At 32.9% G+C, this 21124-nt stretch overlaps 2 protein-coding genes across 8 annotated transcripts in view; one reads left to right on the top strand and one right to left on the bottom strand.

Annotated features, from left to right (window-relative positions):
- Nucleotides 1–13011, bottom strand: part of Lrrk (Leucine-rich repeat kinase) — a 297360-nt gene extending 284349 nt beyond the window's left edge. For 5 of the 7 annotated variants that reach the window (XR_013032330.1, XR_013032331.1, XM_076517600.1 and 2 more), the window contains exons 1-2: nucleotides 12837–13008; nucleotides 3467–3665 (exon numbers count right to left, since the gene is read on the bottom strand). The gene's annotated coding sequence lies outside the window, so the exon portion shown is untranslated. Of the gene's footprint in view, nucleotides 1–3466; nucleotides 3666–12836 lie in introns of all 7 variants that reach the window. The other 2 variants (XM_076517601.1, XM_076517603.1) reach the window with 2 other exon arrangements.
- A 2951-nt stretch (nucleotides 13012–15962) lies between these two features.
- Nucleotides 15963–21124, top strand: part of noi (splicing factor 3a subunit 3 noi) — a 103052-nt gene continuing 97890 nt past the window's right edge. Inside the window, exon 1 of the mRNA XM_076517608.1 lies at nucleotides 15963–16182. Within this exon, the coding sequence (XP_076373723.1) occupies nucleotides 16087–16182 (96 nt within the window). The 5' untranslated portion in view covers nucleotides 15963–16086. The remainder of the gene's footprint in view (nucleotides 16183–21124) is intronic.

Below are 21124 nucleotides of genomic sequence, written 5' to 3' on the forward strand. Positions count from 1 at the left end.
TCCATTGTCTAGTTTTGCTCAAATAAAAGCACAATACATCTTTAACACAGAACACTGATCCACTCCCCAAGTGGTGGAAGAGAGGACACAGAGGATGTTCAGTGCTCTTGCACATTTTACTCGTAGCTGCTTGATGTGTAGAATAAAGGTCAAAGACACACTTTAGGAACTTTTTCTTAGGGACCACAGGTAGCACAACTTCAATACAGAGTTCAGGATCAGGGTGAATACCCCGTTGGCAGCAAAAGTGCATGCAAGTGGTTTTAGAGAGAGAGAGAGAAGTTAAAACCATTTGTGTGGTCCACTTCAGTAAATGATTGAGGGCAGTCTGTAGCTGCTGCTCAATATATCTCATGTTCATTGATTGACAGGAGATGTAAAAGTCATCAACATAAAGCCTGTTTGCAACAGTAAGAGGGAGTTGTTCAGTGATGGCATTAATCATCTAAGTTCCTGCAAAAAACAACAGGAAAGTGTCAAACCCACACAAACTAGAGAATCACCTGTCCATTAAAAAATTTTAATAAAAATGGGCAAATGGCCATGAATTCCACGTTAATAGAGGTCTTGCAAAATGCTGTACCTCCATGTAATATCAAAAGCCATCTCAATGTCAAAGAACATTGACACAAGATGTTGTCTTTTGAGAAAGACTGCTCGGATTGACGTTTTAAGTCAAATCAGGTGGTTCATGGTAAAGTATTGCCATCAGAACCCACACTGGGTGGGTGAGAGGAGGTTATTTGATTCAAGGAACCAAACAAGACAAGCATTAACCATCCTCTCTAAGGTCTTACAAAGATAGCTTGTCAAAGCAATTGGACAGTCATTTGAAGGAATCTTGGGATCCTTCCCTTGCTTAGAAAAAGGTAAAACAATAGACTGGCGCCACGCATCAAGAAAAACATTCTCCTGGTTAAAAACAATCAGAAGAACAACAAGAGAAGCAGGAGATAGATAGCACAGCATTTTGTAGTGTACGTCATCAGGTGCGACCGACATACTGCCAGATCAATGAAGGGGCAGTTTGAGTTACACTAGTATAAAGAGACAATTATAGTTATACAAACAATCAGCTTGAAAGGAAAGAGGTGATCACTCCACCCAAGTCTTGATGGCTAAGAAGGTTGAGGATGAAGAAAAAGTGCTAGATCCCTGGCAAAAGTTTTCACCCGGAGTGTTGGTGATGCTCTGGGTATCAGCTACTTCATGGCCATCAGAGAGCAAGATCGAAAAGGGGACAGTTATATTGCCCACTAAACTTTCAAATCTTGTCGCATACGACTTTGGAACTGGTGATAGATGATGTGCTAATTCTGAACATAATCCAAGATTCCCTCTGACTCTGATGTCTTATCCACCGAGCATGTGCATAGGCCTGCTGGAAAGTGACGAGGTTTGAGTGTGGGATACCTGTGAAAAGTATCCCAGGCCCGTTTTTGATCCTTCTGTACCATGTGAAAGGCAGCATTCCACCATGGATGAGGATATTGTGGAAAACATGTTGAGGTTTTAGGAATACATTGTATAGTACAGTCAGTTACTGCTGCCACAGTTGTCTATTGATGGCAAGATCAAGTTCTGCAAGAGCAGTGAAAGAGAGCTGGTTTGCTTGATCCAGCTTCCATTGGGGCATGCAGGTCGGGTGGCATCGACTACAGCCAGTCTCTCTCAAAATTATTGGAAAATGATCACTGCCTTATGGATTATTGTCAACCCTCCATCAAAAATGGGAAAAGAGTGATGGGGAGCAAATTGAGAGATCAATAGCAATAAAGGACTGACTAGGTGCATGAAAATAAGTATAAGAACCACTATGAAAAGAGAAAGGTTGTGATCAAAGAGCATACTCTGTACAGAGCAACTCTTCCCATCAATATCAGCACTTTTCCAGAGGGGATGATGTCCATTAAAGAATTGAAAAGGTGAACAAAAATTTTCAATGAGAACATCACAGGCTGACTGATCATAGGTTTCTGCAGGTGACATATGGAAAGAACAAACAGTAATGGTATGACCCAAGGAAACATGGATGGCCTCCAAGGGTACTTGGAGGACCCAAGAGAGGTCACCTCAAGACTGCCCATCTGCAGGAATTCGAGGCTAAAGTGGTGTGTTAGGATTGGACCGCTCAACCACCACAATCCTCTCCTCCCTTTCACGGGTCACCATGCACTACAAACATGTGGGTGAATGTTTAGATCCCAGAGAAGGTAAACTGAAAGAACAGAACCTTCACTGGGAGGTCCTCTTACCACATACGGGAATCCACACCGAAGGGAAGAAAAGGGAAGAAACATTATTTCCTGATCATTTTAATGATATCATGATAATCAGAAACAAGAAACAAATTACAGCAAACTCTTACTGGCATGCTTCTTTTGAACAGGAAACCAGTTCGAGTGAAATACACACAAAGACAAAATCGAAAGAAAATATAAGTTCATTTGAAGTAAATTAAAATGCAGGGAAGATGGAAGTTGACTAACCACCTTCCAATATTGTATGACTAACTAAAGTGTCAGAAGAATAAAAAGTGATGTTATGAGAAATAATACAAATGAAACTGCAAAATACATTTTTCAACCTGATAAGAATGAAAACATCTAATAACTAATAAATGTGCAGTTAAGGTTTACATGTTTATGTAATATAAATAATTAGAAATGATTCCTTATGTAAATAGCCTAAAGACTGTAGAATACCACACTAGAAGTTTGGTGTGAATTAAGATTGTGGTATTACTCTTACTCTGATTGCTGCTTTTGTCTTGTACATACATTACTTCTCTGCACCTTTCCAACTAGAGTGTTCAAAATCAAACAGATTCTTAGCAGTTTAGATTAAAATCAAAACACAGAACTCACAAACTTGCAAATCAAACTTTTGTTTCTTCACTTGTTTGTTTGTTTTGTCTTTGCTGTGCAAGAAGGTTTTAATTTTTGCCTAAGATTTCTAGTACCTGTTGTATTGTAGCTACAGGATACTTTTCTATCAAACATTGCTATGTATTAATACAGCACCCTTCCACTTATCTAAAATATTATGAAAGTATCATTATAGGTTTTAAAGTCCTTGTGACGTGCTGTTAAAATGAGTGTGTTTTTAGAAAATGAAATATTACTAAATATAACAGAATTGTCAAAAATGGGAAATTTTAGGTCAGGGGTTCTCAAAACCTTATTCTGAAGCCCTCTTTTATGAGGGTGAGTATGTCAGAATCTCTATTTTCAGGTAATTAAAAATCAGTAGAGAATAATGCTACTACAATGATACAGTTATATAATTACACATAGTTTATTTGTAGCTATTATTTCAAAAGTTTAAAATGCTCATTTACAGAATGTAGAATATTAAAAATATTCGAGCACTACTTTGTGGTTAGCATACCAAGACTGTAAATCCAAGATTTCTTTGTTGTTGTTTTTTTCCAATGAGATAAAAGTAAAATCTGAAATGAACTAACCAGTAAAGTGAAGAGATTTTCCCTGCAGCACAACCAGGCAGCAAAGGGGTTGAAGCAACAATCTTTGCATATGTATTAATATCCACAAATAATTTTTTTTCAATTTTTTAACTCTTCTGAAGCCACACCCTCCTTCTCCTCTCCTTTGAGTCACAATTCAATGTTTAGGTGAAAACTGGTTTAGGTGAAAATTTTATAACTGAAAAGAAGAAAGAAGCTTAGTTCATATTTTGTGCAGAACTCAATCAAGTAGTTGGCACAAATACACATAGGAATGTTTCTAAAGTAGATGTGTCATATTTATACAGAAATGCGGTTTTGAGATAATTTTACTGAAACTGGCTGAGTAAACTTTACCCTGCATGAAAAATATTTTAATTAATAAATAACAACTTTATTCCAAACATTGTTGAAACTAAAAATAATGCAAGTAAAAATTAGATTGGCCAAAAACATTTGAGTACTAATAGTAATCATAATACCATGAACAGGAATAAAGAAAGCCTAGGTGAGAAAAGGGTATTCAGCACCTCAAAGTCACCCAACAAAGAAACCAGCCCATCCTGAATACAACCCCTTACATCCATAAAACTTAATTGAAAAAAAAAAAAGAATTTTTGCTACCAGCACAAATCACATCGTCTATAAAACTATTCTACAGGTTAAAAATAAGAGAAATTTCTACATAATAGCCATTACAGACCTGGATCTCCACAGCTCACACTTATTTCCTCTAGTACTTAAAAATTAATCTCCAGCCTAATACTTGAACAAGCCCAGTAAACCATCCATGGGCAGTTTATTCAAACCTCTAATGATTTTAAACAAATAAACCAGAATACTTCTAGTTCTTCTATGCTTAAAGAGAAAAGTTAAAATCTTTGATCATGTCTGCACAACTTATATTTTTCAAACCAAGAATCATTTGGCAACCTGCCTTCCAATATTTTCTTGCAAATCAATACATGTTCTAAAATAAGGAAACCAACAGTGAATGCAGTACTTAAAGCAAGGCCTTATCAAGGTTTTGTACATTCTGGTAATAATGACAAACTCCTTACCTTATAAACAGATCTCAACTATCTAAATGCTCTCTTCTTTCCTTAAACATTCAAGCCAAGATTTGTCTTTTATCAATAAGTGCACATAATTTCTTTTCATTATCTGCAACACTATTATTTGTTCTAGACAAAACGAGGGTATTTACACATTTTCATACTCTAGATACATGTTCTACTTTACATTTGTAATGTTGAAGTTCATTATTTTACAGATTAGACAATTCAGTAAAACTACCTAGGTCCTTCTGTATGAAAGAAGCACTTTGCAAGGAATCATCATAAGTTTAGAATCATCAATAAGGTGAGACATCTTACAGCTTACATAAGTGTCCATGTAATTGATATTAGTAGAAATGTAAAGATCCCATAACTGGCCCTTAATTAACTCTCTCACTACTGAGCTATGTCCTGTAGATCAACTTCATAAACATTTCGTGCTTGTTACAGTTTTAATACTATAAAACTTTTAATACAGTAAGCATACCTTCACAAACATTTACAGATTATCAGTAAACATTACAAGACTTTTATTTGTAAAATATCTATGTTTCCACAAGATGCTTTTAAAAAAAAAATTTGCTCGTGCATTTTTTTTTCAAATGTTGACTATCAAACATGTAAAATAATTTCAATTTTAAGATTATTTGTGCAACAAGTTCTTAAATTCCAGATGAAAAATCTAACCACTTAATAGCCTCCAAATAATTATCAGTTTTTTTTTAGAAGAAAATTTAGATCTTGTGTTATTTTTATTATTATATTTCTGTATGGATTTGGTTGATTTGACAGACCTCATAACCACCATAAAAAAATCAGGAAATAGATTTAAATTGTGCTTTAGTTGTTGTTGTTCTAGAAGGGCTGCAAATTATAACATGAAAACACAAATGTTTAGTCTAAATACCTTAAATTTCATAACATTATGCATCTATATTTATTTATTATTTTATTCACCTCTCAGTCATGCCTGACTAACATTACAGAAATGGTGATGACACAGTTCAAGTGCACTCATGATACTACATTCAAGAATATACATCTGGCCTTTACAAAGTGATCTGTATTGGCTGTGTTATAGTGAACCAGTATTTTGTAAAATACACTCACACATTTTAGTTATAATGCATAATAGTATCTACACTATTACTATTTACAAGTTCTTAAATTTCAGTTATTTTTCTTAAAATACAGAACAGTATATAAAGATATATAGAAAACAACTATCTCTTCTAGTAATGAACTTCTTACTCATTTGCTACTTGATGAAAAACAATATAAATCTTTTAAGATTTTATATATGCATTTCAAAGCAACAAAAAATGATATATCAATACCACAAAATTTCACTAATTTATCAAGATAAATAGTTAAGCTGTATTTAGGTCTAAATACATGATTTTTTGAGTTCAATAATGTCTTATCACTTGACATTTAGCAAGAAAAAATAGTCATTCTCTCACAACTAGTTTTTAGAGGCTAAAGAAATCATTGGAGAAATATTCTGAGCTTTTGAATTTTTATACACACCTCACAGGGCAAAGTAGGTGTACATTAAGCAAGTAGTTTCAAAAACAGAAGAGGTGGGTGAGGCAACCTTGGTTGATTTGATAAGAATATGTCAAAAAACAGAAAAGATTGGAGGTTCTTACCTTATAATCTAGCTTCTCAATTTAATTTGAGTATCCAATTTTTAAGAAACTACAGACTTTGCATTTTGACATCATCTAATTTGAAACAATGCTGTATTTAAAATAACACAAAAAAATCAATATTTAAGCATTTTTTTTAATATTTACTTCTAAATTAAAAATCACCTAATGTATAACACTAAAATTTGAATTATAATCTACAATTTGATACTAAATTTATTGGCATTCATTCATAAAATAATAGTTAAATAAACTTCTGAATATGAGCCTACACACATGACAACATGGCCTATGACCAATGACCACAGGAAGACCTGTCTTGGTAGAGTTAATTGTATTAACTCTTTCAGCATGGGCTTGATCAATTTGACCACTCCAGTGACCTTTTTTGCACTCGTTTAATGTCTTTATAATTTTAATACTATTAACTTTTAATATAGTATGTATATCTTCACAAAAGTTGACAGACCTTTGTAAACATAATTCTTTCACATATGAAAAGTTATATTTCTAGAAGTATTTCTTATAAATACAAAAAAAAATGTCCATGGATATAGGATATTTATTTTGACTAGTCTGCATGCAAAGCAGTGTTCATGTTAAAATGAAAAATACTTTCCATCTAAAAACTCAAATTTCCTTTACATAATCTCTAAATACATTTCAAATGTTTGTTTTCAGTAAAAATTTATATTTCAACTGTTACTAAAAAGTCCGAATCAATCAAAATGACAGTTTTTTTCTAGAAAGACTTCAAATTGCAACATGAAATTATGTTCATTTATCCCATATAGGTTTAAACTCAAAACATTATACATCTATTTATACTTTTTTTTTCCCCCTCTGAACTGTATCTTACTACTCTTTACACCATTGTAAGTTGTAAATCACTGGAGTAACATGAAGTTCATATTACATTACTGAATTATATTACCTACAAGTTACACTGAACAACTCCTTTAAGTGCCTCATGAAACATTTTTATCATTATCTTATCTGACTTAACCTTAATTATACTAGAGAGATTCCTATTGTTTTTTTTTACATTTAGTTACTTCTATAACAATAAATAAAGAAAAAAGAGAGTGGACCTGGGTAAGTATTTTGTTTTGCTGTAAAGTTTTTGATACTAATAGTAGTAATGAACTGATTTTTTATTTAATTAAATCATGTATCAAAGAACAAAAAATAAAAACATGCAAAAACAGACAATTTTGCCTAAATATCAGACTTTTTCTGGCTTTTTAGCTCTGCAACAAACACTGTTACAAATTCATCTAAGTTAGTCATTATCTTACCCAAAGCTTGTTCTGAGAAATTGACAACTCTGTTCAGAAAACAAAATTCTACATCACTTGATAAATGAAAATATTGGCTTTCCATTGGTTATATGTACTACAGTATTAAGCATAAGAAAGTACTATTAACAAATCTTGAAAGAGAGGATGCAACATATAGGTGTGGTAAGAGGGATCTGATACTTATGGCTCAGTAATCAAACATGATTGAAGGCTATAAACATTATGGTTAGCCTCAGCACTGATGATTTTAAAGTGACTAATTTATATTAAATTTCATACTTATTGGAAGGGTGATGAATAGATTACAGAAAGGAAAATGCATAGAGAGAAAATGTCATTCCTCACACTAGAAGATATACAGGTGTCTTTTTTTAATTGCCTGACAAAATTAAGAACATAATACTTATACAATATTAATATATGGATTATTAACTATGACATTATAATACACTAATTAACATAACATAACCAAAAAATAATTTAATTAAAAACTAAATGAACATCACTAAAAATTTCAAGATATGCACAGTGAAGAATGGCCAGGGTGATAGTAATCACATTTGCTATTATTTCTGTTCTATACTATAAAACTTATTTTTATCTATCTTTGGCATTTTTCCTTAATTTCATAAAAATTTAAATTATTAATTGATCAATAACAACAGATATTAATGAAAGTCTAGATATACAGCATTAATTGGAGCACTCTTGCCCAGTGAAGTTAAAGCCCTAGCAATAGTCTCCAAATTAATATGACAAAATTCTTTTCTAAAGCAATGCCGAATCAAATTCCAACCTCCAAAAACCTTTTGCAAGTGACCCCTGGCAACAAATACAAAATGTTTTCAACAACAAAAGTCAAAGTAATTGGTTTGTAATTTGTAAAAACAAGTGTTACTGTTATCTTTCAATTTTCAGGAATTTTCTTTATTTCAAATAACTTCTGAAATAATTCAATTAAACAACATTACTCTTACAAGTTAGCCTTAAAGGCTTAGTTTATGACTGATCAGGGTGAAGTTTTAAAAATCAAAGATTCCTAAGCTTAACCAAAAGTTAAAATTTTCCTTACCCAAAAATGTTTGTCAGGAGGTATTTACTTCTGTGCACCACTAAATGCTATTACTTCACATGTAACTGTCATGAAATTTCCTGCATATGCCAAAAGCCATGAACAAACTCTCACCCCTATATTTCTCTATATGTATTGCATGAGTCTACAGTTAAGTCTTCATAATGCTGTAGCCCTCCCCCAATAGGAGGGAGACACAAACTCCCAGTGAATCCTAATATAGGATCAAATGCTCATTTTAGAAAAGGCAAAGAATATACACAAGAAGTGATGAGAAAGGGAGGGAGGATAATGTACAAAGTATTCTATGTAAATAATAATTCCAGGAAAATAAAACTATAACTTCAGAAATTCTAATTACTTTCTTGAATCTTGGAGAGCTAGAATACCACAGTGCAAATGATAATGACATGTTGCAAAGGTAGACATAAAAATGTGGAATGTGACTGAAGCAACAGGCTATTTCATCTCGGCAAAATACTTACATGAGATATTGTAAGAACAGGTAGAAGAATGATATATCCACTGAGAACTGCTTAAGAGATATTGTAATAAAGTGTTCTCTACTAGTCTTTCAGAAAATACCTCAGCTCTACATTTGAAAATTTGGTGGTGCACAGCCAATATCTTAGAAGTGAAAGGCACAACTTGCAGATGAAATTCTCCATATCAACATCACCAGCAGTTTGGGAATAAGGGAATATGCAATGAGAAGAACAACAGTGTGTGTGTGTGTGCACATGACTGTAATAAAGCATAAACATCTAGAATTGGGTCTCAACTAAGAGGTAATGCAATGGGTTACTATGACTACAAACCATACATAGAACAGAATACTTATTTTTAGAATACTTATAAGAATAGAATACTTATTTTTAAAAGATGCAGAAATTTTTATGTTATTTACACAGATATAATGCAAAACATTCTTGAAGAAAACTACAATTCAACAATGGGCACTGAGCAGGGACAGATGGGTAACACTTTCCATTTTCCCCTACTTATACCAACTACTCTAAGGATTCCACTGCCACTACTAAACATAAGGTGTAGTTCCTTAATTAATATTTAATCTTAGGAGTCTTGCCACTTCTAACTGAATCTTTTTTTTGCTGTCCTACATTGATGTTTTATTCTTTTTGTTTACGAATTTCCAATGTGTACTAAAACCATGATGCATATGGAGGTGTTACAAAACATATGAACATGGAGATTACTGAAAAAACAACAGTGAAACAAACCAAACAAGAACCTCTTAGTAGACTGAAGAATAGCAAATGTAATGAGGAAAAGAAACAAGAGACACAGGTATCTGCCCAGTGAAGTATGCAATGGGAGATAAATGTTAGGTGTATTCAACATACCAACTTACAAAAGCTTGCTTTTTTAAGAATATGTTAAAGATACAGTAGTGTTGGTAAAGACTCTGCTATTATAAAACAAAAAATAGTAAATTAGGAGGGGAATCAAGACATGATTTGAAGAAAGATGAGAATGAAAGTACTTGGTTTACTGAGATGAAAATTTGTAGAAAATAAAAGAAGGCTACAGAAACAGGTTTGGTTTGCACTGGGATACCATTCTAATAGTTCAGAGCCTCTGACTACTTACAGTGAAGAAAAAGAAAATGATAGTAATTTGTAGTGGAAAGCATAGACATACATTTACTTATAAGTTGTAATATGTAGGAAATCAAAACATTTTGATGGTTTAGTTCCCAATGCCACAGAACTTTATTTTTTTTATTTTAGTAATGCACTTAGGAGAGAATGTTGGAAATTAAAAACAATTAAAGAACTCCTTCAAAGATTTAGGGATAGAAATAGATAATTGGCCCTTTCAGAACTTCTCTCCAGCCAATGTTTAAGAATATATTACTCAGTAGGATTTTAGACTTAAATGATAAATGATATAAATACACCACAAACATGCAGGCTCACTGGATCTCTAGGACAAACTTTACAGTCCACATGAACTGTGCTAGAAATGGGTTCCATCTACCCAGGTTAGATCATATAAACACTAAAACCCAATAAATTTTTGGAAAAAAAAACCAAAACCAATAGCCCTGAAAATTGTAAAAACATTAATGTTTGTCTTTTACATTCCTTTGAATTTGTCCTTTGTGCTCAAAACCAAAGAAGCGTGAAAAATAGCATTTCAGATCTATCTTTTGTCTCCCACAAACCAATACCCAAGAAGTTTTTTGTTTAATGCCAAACCTATCAGTTAGGGACAAAAGGCTCTACGAAACAATGTTATTTATTTTTGCAGTATAATATTTTAAAAGGTATTGGAAATTCAATAGGCCAGAAATTATTTTAAACACAAGTTAACTGTAGATATTTTGTTTCCACATTACTTTTAATATGTTCGTTAAAGAACTTGGAATTATAAATAATGAGGCTGTCAAAGCAACAGATAGTTTGAGAAAAGGAGATGTGAAGCACAACACATTTAAAAATAGTTTTAACAAACAGTCTATTAGATATAAAGATAAACACAGAAGGATCAATCATAAGCTTAGTTGCTAGTATTCTAATGTTATGACTATAAAGAAAAAAAAATGAGTTAAAAAGGAACACCATTTTGAAAAAGCTACAGTTCATAAATTACTTAAAAGTGATAGATTTTATTTTTAAGTGGGGTGAGGTGGCTCTTCACAGAAGAGATTAACTACAGCCTGTGGTTGAATGTGTAATATTAGGTTGTTCAGAAATAAATGTTGTTTTTGAACTGCAAAGCTTGGAAAAGTATAAACCAGTGTTGCAAAACATGCTTTAATCAAAAGCAAGCCCCATTTGCATCAACACACTTTTGCCAATGTGTAATGACGCTGTTTATGTCCCTGCTGCAGAAAATCAGAGTTTTGATTGTCAATGAACTCCCTGAGAGCTTCTTCTGCAACTACCTGGCTTTCAAAGTATTTATTGTTCAAAACATTGTCAAGGTGCTTGGAAAACTGTAGGGGAAAGGTCTGGGGAGTAAAGTGGGTGGGGCAGAACTTCAATTCCCAATTCATTCAGTTTTTGGAATATCATCCTTGACAAGTTTCATAAACACTGATTTTGTTGATATTCAGTCAGTTCATGCAGAACCGACTTATTGAACTTTTTATCTTTACAATTGCACTAAGGTGGTTGGTAATACTTAATTTGCTTGTGCCTAGCTTTTCTACAAGTTCATGTACTATTGTGCAAGGGTCTGTCTCAACTGCCTCCCTTAATGTGTTTTCATCTAAGGATGACTTCCTTCCATGACCATTGTAGTCTTCAAGACTTTCATCTCCATATTGAAATCTTTGGAACCTATGCTAAACTGTATGTTCAGTAACAGATCCACGTCAGAATGCCTGGTTGATGTTCTGTTTGGTTTCAGTAGCTATTTGTCCAAGTATGAAGGCAGAGTGAAAAATTAGACAAAAGTCCTTCTTGTCCATGCTGCCTTGGGGGTTGCAAGACTTGCTTAGAGTTGAAACAGCAGACAAGTAAGACACCTTACAAAAGACAATAAACCAACTTTCTTTTATCATCTCCCAAAGGTCTTACTCTAGTTCTAACATTCTGCTTATCCTTAATATATTTAAACTAAAGTGAGAAATCTTTCCTGTTAATTTTTACATATTAAGCTAACCTTTTTTCATACACCCATTCAGACTTTCTATTGCCTTGTCTGACCACCCCTCTTGGTCTTCAGCTGCCAATTTAAATATCTTAAATTTATAATGTTTTCTTCAATTTAATCTCCTGTATGCTTTGAAAGCCATTCTGGTCTTTCACTTTTACAGCCACCCATTTTTCTCTATGAAAAAAAAAGGGGCATACCTATCTTAAATATTTTAAAAACTTTTTCAACAACTCATTGTTACCTCTAAGTCTAATTAGGCCGTTTTTCCCAATTCATAACATAATTATTGTCACATCCCTTTAACATTTGTACCAAAACCTCATGTAGAGCATGCAAAGATAGCCTCGAAAGTCAAATAAATAAATGCTCTCTTGCTATTCTTACCTTACTCAGATCTAGCCTAGATCCATATTTATATATGATTATTAATAATCACTGGGTATCAGTATTACTATTACTATCATTGTCAATATTATATGGAGAATCTTAAGTTAATATGTTACATACATAAAAAAATCAGTCTGCCCTCCAAAGGTACAGCGATATTTATGCAAACTCAAACTGCTAGAAACCGAATTTCAATACCCGTAGAGGGTAGAGTACAGATAGCCCATTGTGTAGCTTAGTGCTTGATTTCAAACAAACAATTTTTAAACTTACATGTAAACCGAATATATCCAAGTTTACCTTTGAAATGGGAAACAAGATGTAGAATACAGATATAACAAACGTGCAATAAAATTTTTCAATACTTTTTACAACAATTATTAAAAATTGCACCACTATATAGTTAAATGATAGGATTGCAGCATTTATTCTTGTATATATAAAATTAACTGCTGCCCTCTGACGAACTAAATTTTAAATACTTATTCATAATTGAAAAGTCATATACAATTTGTATCTTTGTTTATATTTGTTTTAAATTAAGCACAAAGCTATACAATTAACTATCTGTACTATATCCACCACGGGTATCGAAACCCGGTTTCTAGCGTTATAAGCCCGCAGACATACTGCCGCTTTCACCAGGGAATTACTTTTCATTGAAAACTATTGTGGAGGTATAACATACGACCACAATCTGTAGGTAAGAAGTATTGCCGTATTACATAAAAAATTAAAGTAGTTTTACAAAATACCACAGAAAAAAAAAGTTTTACAAAACACCACAAATGAATTTAGTAACAAATACATTTTTCTAACATTCGTGAAAGTTATCACTTTACTAGTTATATATGTGCGCCTTATGTCGACACCTGACTACAAATGTAAACAAATGTTTAAACCATAAACATTGTGCCATTATCATTGGCGATGTATTGTGTTTGTTTTTTTTTTATAGCAAAGCCACATCGGGCTATCTGCTCAACCCACCGAGGGGAATCGAACCCCTGATTTTAGCGTTGTAAATCCGGAGACATACCGCTGTACAAGCGGGGGCTTGGCGATGTAAACTTGAAAAATACGTCACCTTTTTTGTTTAAATATTAATGGAAATGGATTGTTTGTTTGTGTTGAATTTCGCGAAAAGCTACTCGAGGGCTATCTGCGCTAGCCGTCCCTAATTTAACAGTATAAGACTAGAGGAAAGGCAACTAGTTATCACCACCCACCGCCAACTCTTGGGCTACTCGAGCGTCTTAACCCACCTGGCCATGCCGGGCCTGATGGAAATAGTCTAATACTTCAAAATTTAGGCCCGGCATGGCCAGGTGGGTTAAGTCGTTCAACTCTTAATCTGAGGGTCGCAGGTTCAAATTCCGGTCGTACTAAACATGATCGCCCTTTCAGCCGTGGGGGCGTTATAATATTACGGTTAATCCCTCTGTTCATTGGTAAAAGAGTAACCCAAGAGTTGGTGGTGGGTGGTGATGACTAGCTGCCTTCCCTCTGGTCTTACACTACTAAATTAGGGACGGCTAGTGCAGATATCTCTAGTGTAGCTTTGTGCGAAATTTGAAAACAAACAAACTTCAAAATTTGTTGAAGATGATAAATTAATTTGCAATTACAATAATTTGCCAGCCTGTATCCATGTTGACGGATCTCGAGATCAATGAATATTGATTCCATATATCTTCCCTCATACATGAGATTTTAAGATCCATGAAAGCACAGATGGAGACCATCAACCAGTATCTTTTAGCGAATACGATAAAGTAATGCTTAAACAGACAACTTATTTACCAATACATGATTTACAGAAACAAACCTGAATAAGTTTAAAACATTCTTTGAAACTATAAGATAGCCACTGACTCAGAAACAGGCCCGGCATGGCCTAGCGCGTAAGGCGTGCGACTCGTAATCCGAGGGTCGCGGGTTCGCGCCCGCGTCGCGCTAAACATGCTCGCCCTCCTAGCCGTGGGGGTGTATAATGTGACGGTCAATCCCACTATTCGTTGGTAAAGAGTAGCCCAAGAGTTGGCGGTGGGTGGTGATGACTAGCTGCCTTCCCTCTAGTCTTACACTGCTAAATTAAGGACGGCTAGCACAGATAGCCCTCGAGTAGCTTTGTGCGAAATTTCCAAAAGCTTTGTGCGAAATTCCCAAAACAAACAAACAAACTCAGAAACTGTTGATAAATACGCATTAGAACTACCTAACGCTATTACATCTTATATCTTAGCTTTTGCTTCCGTTAAGAAAAACGTTTATAACTTAGATGCACAGAAATTAACACCTGAGATTCAATAACGTATCACCTAAAGACACTGCTTAAAAAACTTTTTTATATCTTCTCGTAACAGACAATTTAAAGCTGTAATTAACATGCAAAAGAATGAAATTTCTAGGCTTATCAACCAGAAAGAGATTAGCAATTTGGAAGACTTCTGTACCTCATTAGATAATTCTAGGTGTTACATATTATAACTTATTTTGGATAAGTCTTCGATTTATCTTGTTATGCATGCTAACGTGTTACTATTTCAAATAACCGGAAATTTAATTGGTTTGTTTTGAACGAGAGTTAACTGTGCTAGCCGTCCTTAATTTAGTAGTGTAAGACCAGAGGGAAGACAGCTAGTTGTCCCCCCGCTATTTCTTGGGCTTCCCTTTCACTAACGAATAGTGGGATTGGCCGTTATATTATAACGCCCGCACGGCTGAAAGGGCGAGCATGTTTGCTGTAACGGGGATTTGAACCCTCAGACTACCAGTCGAGTGCCTTAACCCAGGTTTTTTGATTGGAATAACCTTAATAATGTTGAGGAATGAGAAATATTTTGTTGTTATGGATTATCACTTTCTTAATCTATCGTAGCAGTATGTTGTTTAGAGTGGGAGGGTAAATATCACAACATGGAAAGATACGAATCAGTTAAATCCTACATGATACAACGAAATAAATCAACTAAAATAAGGCAATCTTAATGACTTTCTCCACGATGTGTTGATGCCATCATACTATTGAAACTAAATAATCGAAAAACATTTAAAATTTTTATATTAATAAACAAAGTAAAAGACAGTTAAAAAGGTGTTAAAATGATTTATCGTTGTTGATGCGGTAAATTTAAGGAAGTCTGTTAGGAAAAAAATTGGTAAGTATTTGAAAGATAAGTGCAAATAAAACATAAAATAAATGACAATACACATTTTGTTATGAAATGAAAATTGAGCAAGAACAATATTATTACCATAGCAAAGTTTCATTTTGTGGTATTAATACTTTCTAGTCGCTGATATACAAAGAAATTGTTAACGTTTTAAAATATTTTAACACGATTACGTGATTTTATTTATTGTATTTTATTTTTTTAAAGTAGAGGGAAAAAGATCGTTCTGCGTATCGTCGAGTGCCATTGTCAACCAAGTTCGTAAATAGATTTCAAGCCAGGTAAAGTAGATGTGAATAAGTGTATTACGAAGTTTATGTGTTATTAATTTGGTTTGAAAAGTGAACATGGAAACTATACTAGAACAGCAAAGAAGATATCACGAAGAACGTGAAAGGCTAATGGATTGCATGGTAAAAGAAATGTTACACAAGAAAACAACGGTAAGTATTGTAACTTGCAAATTTAAGTATTATTATATGTTATTAACTTGTAATTTAGAGTAACGATAGTTAGGCCTAAGGTAAAATACAAATTTGTGCCCAAATGAACTGCATTTAATATGATTTAGAATATCTAAAGTAAAAAGACATTGAAGTTATAAATGAATTGACGTCTTGTTTCTTTAAATTTAAAACCTAGTACTAGAGGGAAACGATGCTATTTTATTGTTTATAAATTAGTTTATGGCACAGGAGTAGAATGAAGGTAAAGGTGTATCTGTTGTATATCTGCAATTTCAGAAAATTGATGCTACAAGGGTCAGATGTTTCCTATATCTTCCTAAATTGTCCTGTGATATAATATTTAGTCATTTATCAATAACTAAAACTCAGTATAGCAATAACTCGTAATTGTGGTTTGAACAAGTGTATAAGCTGCAAAACTCGTTAATTACACATCCAAGTAAAAGATGAAAGATTTGGGAACTGCAAAACTGAATCATAATAAAAGGCATATTGTGTTAATCATTTTAACAGTCGTAAAAAGAAGAAACAATTTATTCCATGAAATATCCATCAATAATTAATTTAACATTTGTTACTACCAATCTCCAAGTCAGTGATGTATCTACTATCATCACTGTAAGTCTCAATAATTTGAATGCTGTCCAAGTTTCAATTAAGTATAGAATGGATATTACACTCATGGTAACATATTTCACATGTTGTGTTCATTGAAAAATATTGATATTTAAATAATAATACATGACAGGTATTATATGTCTTATTATTCCAAGAAATTTCAAAGAAGGTTACACATCAAGACATCTTTGACTCTGTTTATTAGTTAAGTACTCTGGAAAGGAAGGCATTATGTATATGAACCAATCATGGCATATTACTATACAGTTTTTGATCAAATAATAAATGCAGAGTTTTTTTCTTTCTCACGTTTGTACAATTATTATGTCCTTGTTTTTATGTATACTTCAATATCACAGCAATTGGAATAATAGACAACAGTTATCAGGCCCATGAAAAATGACATATGGTATTTACGTTGTTTGTTTCACTTGTGGCAGGTATTTGATTTTAAATTTAAAGGAAATTTGTTCAACTAGGGTATTCATAAATATTAATATTTCCTTTATTCCTTTCCTGAAAATTACTTTTTACCAAAGTGGGCTGGTTATTTTTAAAGTTATCTATACCTTTCACTTTTACTTTCAGTACATAAACTAACAACAATATTAAGTTGTTCTTAAACAACGTGAAATAAAAACTATTGTTGAAATGTTGTTGCCAAAATGCACTGGCTTTTTTACATATTACAAGTTGTTAATCTGATTTTTACCAATAATTAATCTATGAATACATCATGAATTCATTTCATTAATGATCTTAATTTTGATTGGCTCACAAAGGAATTTACCAATATTTAACTATATCTACTGCACTTTTGCTCATGGTTGATTTTGCCAAATTATTTATTTCAGTTAGCTGGGAATTTTGAGGTTAATGTATATAGTAGAGATGGTAGTGCTTGCCCTGTCATTTTTGACAGGCTATATGCTAGAAAAAATAATTTCTTTTGTATAATAATAATGCATTAATCTGGAGTTAGAATTTATATCAATGACATTAAAAAAGACTAGTAAAGGATTTCAAATAAAACCCTAAAAGCTAAGTTGTAAAGTAATTATATCATATTGTCACAAAGATTACCTAAAAATTTATATTCTATCTTAAGTAAAGAAATCTGATGAAGGTATTTTTACCTGGAATAAAATCAATTTTATTTGTGGGAAATGTTATATTACATATACTAAATATGACATTGCAAACTGAGAAGAAAACAATTTTATAGACTTTGTTTATAGACTTAGTTGTAATTCACATAATATTTACATGTTATCTTGTATTTGTTGTAAGCAAATATATGTTGGAGAAACAGAAAATTTTATGTTTGAGGATAAATTTATGTAAATATCTTGACAGAAATGCAAATAATAGGCCATTGTCAATTAACAAACACATTAATAGGTGTTTTACAGAAAAATATTCTACTTTAGAATAACTTTTTCCAAATACTTCCATTTTGGTATTCTTACAAAAAGATTAAAAATTATTCTGTTGATATATTAAAAAAAGCATTGAAGGTTCTATTGAAGTGAAAATAAATATCTATTGTGTTTTCTCATTATGCTCAGCCAGTACGACAGAGAAGGAAACAATGGAAGAAAATACTTAAAGCATGGAACAACTGCTAGCTCTTTTAAAAACAAAATAGCTTTGACACACACTCATTTTCATTTTTCTAATAAAAGTTTAGATTCCAGTGTAAGGTTTGGCAAATCTCTTTGGCCAAAGGTTCAGCTGAGTGTGTTGACTCAGGGTTCTAGTTAGCTCATATTTCTGAGTTTGGTACACCCAAGAAGTTGTTGGAATGCATGAGATTTGACTTCATGAATATTGAATACACAAGCAAAATTCTCCATATGTAAAACAAATTCAAGTACTTTAAACTTTGTACCATAACAAACTAAACAGTATACAACTTGCACACAACTGTTCACAATCAACTCTCAGTGGGTTTCATTAATGACAGTAAATTGCATGAAAATAAAGCCTCATGAAATTACCATGTGATTAACACTTTCATATAGGGTTGGTCAAAGTGAGCATGTCACAACATTTTACAGTTACATGCAAAAGTAGTGTAATAAAATTATTATAAACATGTATGAAAAAACTTTATTGGAATGGATATAATAAATAAAAGATTACTATTTTTTAACTTTTAAATTATTAAGTTCATAAAAAGATATTTAAACAGCTCTCAATATCCCCTGGTGTGAGAATTATGGTGTTTGTTATCTGTTTTCTCTCTTCTCTAATTTTTTTACCTCCCCTCCAAGAAGTACAAAATTTAAGTTATTCATTATAGTGTTTTCATAGCTGTGGCAAAGCAAAATGTACATAGCCTTCAATCTTGTTTAATTACTTAACAATAAAATAGAAAATCAGATCCATTTTGTCATGCCCACCTGTTGTATCCTTTCTTTCAGAACATGATAGTAGTTTTATTTAAGAAAATATTATTCATAACCAGTAGGAAGTCAGAGTTTTTCTCTTTCAAATAATGTATTATTGTGCATCTCAGAATGGTTGGTATGGGTATTAACACTTTTATTAATAAGGAGAGAACAACATTTTGATCTTTCTAGGTCATCTTCAGGTTAAAAAAGAAAGAGTGTTTGAATGTGACCATTGTTTATACAAAGAATTGTCTTATTTCTTTCCAGTTCAGATGTTATTCTTATGGGAAACTCATCAGTGAGCTTAGGTGAATATTAAATGGCTTTTGTTGCATACTTGGAGATCCGGAAAAGTTGTAATAGTTATGGCACATTGTTGTATTTTCAATTGTGTTTTTTTCATGTATTTATTAATTTTTTTATTATTCTTTTGCTACATTTTTTCTTTTGTAGTCTGCTGCAATTATTTTTTTTTTCATTTTTGTCTTTCTAGTGAATTCTAAAGTTTGTTTTACAACTTTTGATATTATTACTGTTACTTTGAATGCTATTACTGGCTTCAGGTCTGGGGATTTTAATTGAGGATTTTACAGCTATCATTTCATGGGAGTCTAATCATTGTATAAGATGTCCTTTTTCTCCACTTAATGCTTGGTTTCTTCCTGCATTTTCCAAACCTGTTCAGGACAAGGAAGATTTAAAAATTTTTTTCTTCTCTTTTTAACTTTGCCATGTCTTTTTAAGCATCTCCTATGAGATCTGCTAAGCCTGATTATGCTTGTTTGGACATGATTTCTCACATGTATTCTGTTTTTACCAATTTGATATGATAATATTTCTTCGTTGTTTTATATGACACCTGTCATTAGTGTCTTTCGTTTTCCCTCCTTGCTCTTATATCATGGCTCTTTCTGAGCATTATGTTTCTTGGTTGTGGACTGGTGTTAGTGTGCTTCATCTTCCCTGGACCTCTGATCTTTGTTTTGACTTATCAACAAACTGATCAACCCTTTCTTGACATCCAGAAGTTGGATTTACTATTGCACTTTGGGAGGGAGGGTTGTCTCTAATGAGCATATACATTTCTTCTGTGTTCAGTTTCCCACCTATGTTTTACCCTTACAGCTCTCCTGCAGTACTTATCCAATATATTTCTCCATTCTGAAGTGCTTCACTGATCCTCTGTAGGTTATTTTGGGATACACTTTCTCTTCTTTTTTCTTGAAGCTGTTGTCTTCTTTGGCCATATTTCTTCACACATGGATTTTAATGCTGTTGGGATTGTACTGATAATGATGCTGTCTTTTTACCAGTTCATCTATGTTCCACTCATCTTTGCAACATTTAGATGGTTCTTTTTCTCCATTGGTTAGTTTCTTGAGAATTTCCAAGTCATTGGAATCATGTGGATTCTGTGAGTCCACATTCAGCCATTTAGTCTTTAGTTACTCTCTTTTTCTCATTCTGATACTGTGACCTCTTCCATAACCATTTCTTGTTCTGCAAACTCTTGTCCTTTACCAATTCACACCTCTATGGGCTGTGTATCTTGAAGATAAGTTCATTTTCGCCAGCACTTTTAATTATTTTCAAGTGGTTTCTGGTCTAGAAAGGGGTACATTTTATTATGTCATTTATTTAGTACCATTTTTTTGGATGATAAATGTTTTGCACAAGGATTTGTTTTTTCTTTCCCTTTCATTTTGTTTCCTGTACTGATTTCCTTACTGTCAGAGTCTGTTCAAGATTTGCCAACCTTTCTATTACAGAGAACTATCACACCTGTCATCCACCATTTTTGTCCTGGGATCCATTTGTTCTGCTTCAAATTGAGTTCTTTCTCTACTCTTTTATTGGTCTCAAGAGGTTCCTTCTCCTGTACTATGGATGATCAAGTTAGGTAA

Source organism: Tachypleus tridentatus, chromosome 8 (assembly GCF_004210375.1).
Source record: "Tachypleus tridentatus isolate NWPU-2018 chromosome 8, ASM421037v1, whole genome shotgun sequence".
NCBI lineage: Eukaryota > Metazoa > Arthropoda > Merostomata > Xiphosura > Limulidae > Tachypleus > Tachypleus tridentatus.